This window comes from Otolemur garnettii, unplaced genomic scaffold (assembly GCF_000181295.1).
Source record: "Otolemur garnettii isolate 467f Iridium unplaced genomic scaffold, OtoGar3 scaffold00133, whole genome shotgun sequence".
Taxonomy (NCBI): domain Eukaryota; kingdom Metazoa; phylum Chordata; class Mammalia; order Primates; family Galagidae; genus Otolemur; species Otolemur garnettii.
The window spans coordinates 5,333,459-5,341,196 of record NW_003852528.1 but is presented as its reverse complement, the minus strand read 5'-3'; the positions used below and the strand labels follow the sequence as shown (position 1 = coordinate 5,341,196).

The following is a 7,738-nucleotide window of genomic DNA, read 5'->3' as shown; positions in this document are numbered from 1 at the left end:
GCCACCTTAGGTGTACGTGGCTGACGCCTTAGCCGGTTGAGCTATAGGCGCCGAGCCACAAATGTTTTAAACACAGTAGTAAAGGCCGATAATTTAAAGCAATATAGTTTGTTTTGAAACAACCTCAAATTCACAGAAAAGTTACAAGTACAGTGCAGAATAGCTTAAAATGTGGCGGTGCAGGAGCATGTCCTCCTCCAGTGGTTACTGGAGAGTGAGCTAACGTCCAGCTTCAGAAGGGTTTCCCAGCAGGAGGACACTTACTCCCAACCACAGTCTGACACTCGGATCAACAGAGGGGCCATGACCTACTGCCCTCCCTCAGACTCAGATGTTGTTCACATTTTACCAACTGCCCACTTTTCCTTGTTGACCGAAGACCCAGTTTAGATCCGGCCAGTCGGACCCATCACGCATTCAGCTGTCACGTGTCTAGAGGGCCCTTCAGTCTGCACAGTGCACCTCTGACGTGAAAGTTATGGGCAGACCAGTCTCAGCAATGTGATGGTCCAACTAAGCCACAAAGAAACTCAAGCAAGTGGCTTTACCACACAGTTCCAAAGAACGTGCTGAAAAGCCATCTGTCTACTTGAGAAGTCTTCAGGCCAAATGAAAAGAAAACAAAGTAGCTTTGAAAATGTTTATTAAGGATAGTCAGTAAGTGCCATGGTGTAGGATGGCAAACCAACGTCAAAATCGCATTTGAAGAAGGCATGTCTGGGGAAGGACCAAGGAAGCAATAAATAACCCCCACACCTGTTAATTCTCCAAATTTCTGACACTTTCTACGTCATCTTGTATTCCAATTTGAGACACTGGTCTGTGCCAGAAGCTGAGCCTCTGGTCCACAAGCAATGTATTTCCCTCTTCCTCTTCCTGCAGTTGCCGGCTTTGTGAGCCCACTGGAAGGCACATGACCATTTCTCTAAACTCCTCTTTAATACTTCTCACCGTTTATTTCTGAAGTAACTACAATTCTTCACATATTTCTGAACTGTATCTTGGTCCATGTAACATACTGAGGAAATGTTTTCCTTTTGCTTCAAGGTTAATGCTTAGCTGATCATTGAGGACCATAACTTTTATCCTACTGAGGCCCTTTTCAGATCATGCTGATAGTCTGGGCAAGTCTGACCCTTGACTGAAGATGTATTGTCAAGACACATAAAGGCCTAAGTGAGAGACAAGTCGAGAGAATGCATGAGGCTACAGACCGTGGCCTTGACTGTCTGTATGAGATCTGCCTGGAGAGCTCCACTTGGAAGAAGTTAATCCTCAGCTTATACGAAGTATTGGGGTCAGGCTCATTAACTAGGAATGTGCACAGCACCTAACTAAGTACAGTCCCCGAGTGTGGGTGCCCCTGTGACATCACAGCAGATGGTCCCCGTCCCAGTGGGGGAAACCCCAGATACTAACACTGCAGAAGATGGGACGTGAGCAGGGCTGCTGTGGTTTCAGCACAGGTTAAACGCTGCTCCAGCAGATCTCTCTTAAGTTGCAAGGCAAACAAGTACCTAGAAGGAGGTTCAAAACAAGACACAGATCAACTCCAAATGTGCTGTGCATATAATACAGACATGTCTTTATAGCAAGAGAGCACACAAGCGGGCTGGGACTGGGGGCTCATGCCTGTGATCCCAGCACTCTGGGGGGCCGAGGTGGGTGGATTGCCCTGAGCTCAGGAGTTCGAGACAAGCCTCAGCCAGAGTGAGACCTCATTTTGAAAAATAGTGGGGCGTTGTAGCGGGCACCTATAGTCCCAGCTACTCAGGAGGCTGAGGCAAGAGAATTGCCTAAGCTCAAGAGTTTGAGGTTGCTGTGGGGCTATAATGCCATGGCACCCTATCCAGGGTGATAAAGTGAGACTCTGTTTCAAAAAAAAAAAAAAGAGAGCACACAAGCTCCAAGAAGTAGCATCAACACACAGTGAGTAAAATGCAGGGCCATCACCAAACAGGCAAAGTTGCAAAAGGCCTGTCATGCAACAAGTGGTCACCAGCAAGAGGTCAGAGGACAAACCAATTCAGCAGAGCACAGAAAGTGCAGAGCACACAGAAGCACCCAGTGTGGACCAGGGAAAGTGAAGCCGGCCTTCTTGGGCATAGCACATACTGCATAATTATACTATCGGTTCCAAGACCTTTAAGGAGGAGCTTCAAAAATTCATATTACTCCTATACACATACAAAACTACATATACAATTTTGTATGAAGCAGCATATATATATTATTAAGACACAGCTTAAAAGTGGCTGTGCTATTTTTTAACAGATTGTTAGTATTTGGTATTGGCTCAGATACAAGAAACAGGTACTCTCTGGAATATCATTGGTAAGACTGTACCAAGAGAAGGCAATCTGTAAATATTTACATATTCATTTGCTTCATCAAGCAACAACTGAGCATGTATTAGGCTCCAGGCTCTATGCTTAGAGGTAGAAAACAAGGGTGAGGAAGACCAACTCTCTGACTCTACTGGAATCTACACTCAAGCAACCTATTCAAATTTACCACATTCTCTTAAAATTGAAGACACACATACCCTTTAACTCAGCAATTCATTTCTACAACTCTTTTTCATAGTAATATTCCAACCCAAAGGTATGTGACAATGTTTCTTTGCAGCATAATGAGAAAAACTGTAAACAATACAAATATCCACAAACATGAGAATGGTTAAATAAATGAGGTTACAACCACATATACTGAGACAGAAAGATATCTACCACATGCTATTAAATGGGGGGAAGAAAGAAATCAACCTGCAGTTCAGGATGAAGTATTTGGTACTACTTTGTAACATAATTGCTTTAAAGCCTTATGTTTACATGTTCATTGTATATCTGTGCATTTATCTGGAAGTGTTAGTACTTGCAGAAAGTAGGGTGGGTTAGGGTAATAATGGAGACTTACTTTTTACTCTACATAGGTTTATTTGAAATAATTTTTTCTTTTACCATGCACGTGCACTTTTTATAAATTAAGAAAAGAAGCTTCTTCAAAAAGATGGAGAAAAAGGACTAACTACAAAACTGACTTCCTGGTATGAGTCCTAAGACTCATGAGCTCAGGGCAATCCACCCACCTCGGCCCCCCAGCACCCTGAATCAGGGACACTCTCTGTTAGTCATCGTTTTTCAGTGATAAATGTTTTAAAGAAAATCCCTCAAAAGGGACTTTTTTGGTAGATGTCAGATCTTTAATATACTATTAAGATACAATCTGTGTTCATTCATAAAAATACTCTCCCATCCTGGGCGGTGCCTGGGGCTCAGTGAGTAGGGCGCCAGCCCTATATGCTGAGGGTGGCGGGTTCAAACCCAGTCCCGGCCAAACTGCAACAACAACAACAACAAAAATAGCCAGCTGTTGTAGTGGGCACCTGTAGTCCCAGCTACTCGGGAGGCTGCAGCAAGAGAATTGCCTAAGCCCAGGAGTGGGAGGTTGCTGTGAGCTTTGACGCCACAGCACTCAACCTAAGGCAACAGAGTGAGACTGTCGCCAAAAAAAAAAAAATACTCTCTTATCCTTGGAATTTAGTTTCCTTACATGAGAAGCTGAACTAACATGATCTCTGCATTTCCTCGCAGCTGACAGCCAGCAATTTCATGGTGTTAAAATGATCTGCAAAAACCTTAAGAGGGAATTCACCTGCCTTTTGCTCTGACCTCAGCACTGTAGCACTGGCAGGGTACGTGAGATGGATTAAAAAAAATTAAAAAAAAAAAAGACACCCAGAATTCATTTATAAATCTACTTCCAGCTAAGAAGGCTAAAACATTACTCTGCTATAACTATAACCTCACATTATCTTAGATCTGACTTTGGGTTGTGAGTTGGTATGTATGTACATACATACATATTTATTTGAGACAAGAGTCTTACTTAGTTGCCCTGGGATTGAGTGTCATGGTATGATAGCTCACAGCAACCTCAAACTCTTGGGCTAAGTGATACTCTTGCCTCAGCCTCCTGAGTAGCTGGGACTATAGGGGCTTGCCACAACGCCTGGCTATTTTTTGTTTAGAGATGGGATCTCACTCCTGCTCAGGCTGGTCTTGAACTCCTGAGCTCAGGCGACCCATCCGTCTCGGCATCCCACAATGCTAGGATTACAGGTGTAAGCCCCTGTGCCCAGCCTTTAAGTTGGATGGTTTTTAGGTTACTACTTCATTCTTGATTATAAAATTGATAGACAAATGAGTACCAAAAAAAAACTCAAAACAATCACAGCAAGGAAAAATGCTTCTATAATACTCCTGCCCAGATGAAACAACAGTTAAGATTTTAAAAAGTCATTTCTGCAAAGAATCAAGCTTGAATTCAAGAGTAGCACAAAAGAAATCACCTGAAATATTTCTGTTCTCCGTATTTACAAAGACAAATACACTGGTACTTCTCCCAAATTATATGAATTTTGTTGGTAAATATGTGTCTATATGGGCAAGATTCCTAAGAACTTTATGAAGATGCATAGAGGTATGCTCATGTGGAGACTCTTGGTTCAATATTATCCTAACATCCATTCCATTTTGTTGTTGTTGCTGTTTGTGTAGCAGGCCTGGACTTGGTTTGAATCCGCCAGCCCCAATGCATGGGGCCAGTGCTCTACCCATAGAGCAACAGGTGCCCAGCCATCCATTCCATTTTGTAACAAAGACCTCCCTCTCTCCTAAGTCCTGTTCACATTTGTCCTTGTTGAAGAGTCAGCTGCCCAAATGCTCCTTTTCACTCCTCTCTGTCTATGCTGCCTTTCTTGTGTACAGTGGGCTCGTTCCTTCAGTGAGTCTGTGCTGTGGGAGACAATAGGTGAGCACAAGCCCTGCCAGCTCTAGTCACCTTGTGTACTCTTCCTGCAGCTGACCAGGATCAGGTGGGAAGAATTTTACTGCCAGGCGAAGCACTGTATTCTTTGGCCCTGTAAAAGGAAAAAGTTTAAACTTCACAAGTAAGGTCAGTCTCTGTGGTTACTCTTTCCACACATTACTGTATAATTGAGCTACTGCTTTCAAATGAACTGTAAAAGCACATCTTTTCAAATAAGATGATTTTAAGAAATTTTTTATACATGAACTCATGAGTCCTAAGTACAAATCACATATTGAAGAGAAATTTAAAATCTTTTGCATTAAGCAGAGATTACTCAGGAAAAACTTCAAAACAAGTAGAAAACTGCATATTTTTAAATTTTTTAATTGAGGTTTTAGGAAAAAAGTGATAAAAGTTAAGGTGTTTACTCTATTAGTAGTAGTAATTATTTTTGAAATCCATATATACTTTAATGAAAGAAAAACACTATCACCACTTACTATACTGAACTAGAACAATCTGATCACTGTAAAGAAAAGGCATAAAATATTAGCTAATCTGAATGTCTTCAGGTCACTGAATTTTAATAACACAGCCAGGCAATTTTCTTCAAAGAGAAAAGAGCAACTGTTTTGCTGAAATGCCACGGCAACCTTAATGGCACCTGTCGCAAACAGAGTCACTTCTACACCAGCTTCTCTCCTCAGCTCAGTAACAGAAACACTGTGGGTGAATTCAGACAACTAGAGGCTTCATCGTAAACAATTATGTAAGAACTAAGAAGCGTTAATATCTGCCTTCATTTTTAAATTTAATAAAGAGAGTAGCAAAAATAATTATATTCACAATTATGTTTATAGTATTAAAACATTACTATTTTGATAAAATGCTACTTAAAGGAGGAATCTCAGTATCTTTTCATGGCCTAACATGAAACTGCATATTTATTCCTACAGATTGACCAAAAATTAAGATATCAACAGAATATATCATGAATTTCAACTTTGTTGTTTTATTTTTTTTTTGGCCAGGGCTCAGTTTGAACCCGCCACTTCCGGCATAAGGGGCTGGCGCCCTACTCCTTTGAGCCACAGGCACCACCCATGAATTTCAACTTTGCAGCAAGTCATCTAGAACCATCTGATTTAATTTACTGTTTCTCTCACCCCTAAACTGGTCTATTGCAGTTTAACACCAAAAAGCAAAATGACTCCCAAGTTCATCTGATGTCAGCAATGACTTCACTGCTATTCACACAGTGGCGACAACGAATATCTGAATGTTCCCTGAATTTGAACACCCTAGGACAAAGAGCCTTAAATGAACAGAATTTTGAAGAGTTAAACAAAGGACTTACTTCGTATTTGCCTAATGATGGGTTTCATGGGTTCAAGCCAAATCTAAAGAGGATTTAATAGAAGAGATCAAATCTATTAAATAATTCCTCTACTTAATAAGTATGCTATAAAATACAAGTATTTATAATGAAGAGAAATTTTTTTTTTTTTTTTGAGACAGAGCCTCAAGTTGTCACCCGGGGTAGAGTACTGTGACATCACAGCTCACAGCAACCTCCAACTCCTGGGCTCAAAAGAGTCTCCTGCCTCAGCCTCCCGAGTAGCTGGGACCACAGGCGACCCGCCACAACGTCCGGCTATTTTCTGGTTGCAGCTGTCATTGTTGTTTGGTGGGCCCAGGCTGGATTCAAACCCACCACCTTAGGTGTATGTGGCTGGCGCCTTAGCTACTTGAGCCACAGTTGCCGAGCCATGAAGAAAAACTTTTATAGCAGGAATATTTTGACTCTAATCTCCTCACACACGGGCAGCATCCTGATAAACCAGCCACAGAGAAGCCCAGAAGTGACTGCTCTGAGGAGCAGGGAGGATGCTGAGGCTGCTGCCACTCGGGATGCCGTCTCAGACAGAATGCAGCTGCTCTTATGCATTGGGGTCAATAGTTACTTGGGGGTATTTGTTAACACCAACTAAATATTTGGTACACACTGTATTTCTAAACCATAAATTGACGAGAAGGCTACTGGGTAAAAGAGGGTGCTGTGTCACCAGAGCACAGAGACTTGGATACACAGGGCCATCCTGCTAAGGGTATCTGAGAGGCCAAACAGAGCTTACAACACTGATGTGCTTTTTGAGCTAATGGGTTGATGTAGGTTTCTTTAAAATAGTTAAATCTATAAATATTAAAACTCCACCTCAACTCTTTTTTTTTTTTTTTGACAGAAGTCTCACTCTGTACCCTGGGTCGAGTGTCATGGTATCATAGCTCATAGCAACCTCAAACTCCTGGGCTCAAGCGATCCTCCTGCCTCAGCTTCCTGAGTAGCTGGGACTACAGGTGCCCACCACAGCACCCAGCTAATTTTTCTATTTTTAGTATAGAAATACTGGTCTTACTCTTGCTTAGGCTGGTCTCAAACTCCTGAGCTAAAAGAATCCTCCTGCCTCAACTTCCAAGAGTGCTGGGATTATAGGGGTGAGCCATGGTGAATGCCCAAAACGCCGCACTCTCCCCCTTCCCACAAACAGTTTATTCTAGGAAAAAGGTCGCTATACAAAGTGAATGTGCAGAATAAAGCTATACAGAATGATACAAAATGAAAATACATTCCAGAGGGAGAGGAGTCTCCAGGAGTGGAGAAAGAACCAAAACTATACTTTTTAAGATTTTGTTAAGTGGGGTGGCACCTGTGGCTCAGTGAGTAGGGCCCAGACCCATATACTGAGGGTGGTGGGTTCAAACTTGGCCCCAGCCAAACTGCAACAAAAATAGCCAGCTATTTATTTATTATTATTATTTTTTGCAGTTTTTGGCCAGGGCTGAGTTTGAACTGGCCACCTCTGGTATATGGAGACAGCACCCTACTCCTTGAGCCAGCTGCCACCCAATAGCCAAATGTTGTGGC

The 7,738-nt window shown here is 42.2% G+C and overlaps 1 protein-coding gene across 1 annotated transcript in view; it reads right to left on the bottom strand.

Moving 5' to 3' along the window:
* Positions 1-7,738, bottom strand: part of FARP2 (FERM, ARH/RhoGEF and pleckstrin domain protein 2) — a 126,272-nt gene that overhangs the window by 83,129 nt on the left and 35,405 nt on the right. Inside the window, 3 exon segments of the mRNA XM_012810404.2 lie at positions 1,420-1,517; positions 4,843-4,921; positions 6,170-6,212. Coding sequence (XP_012665858.1) covers positions 1,420-1,517; positions 4,843-4,921; positions 6,170-6,212 — 220 coding nt within the window.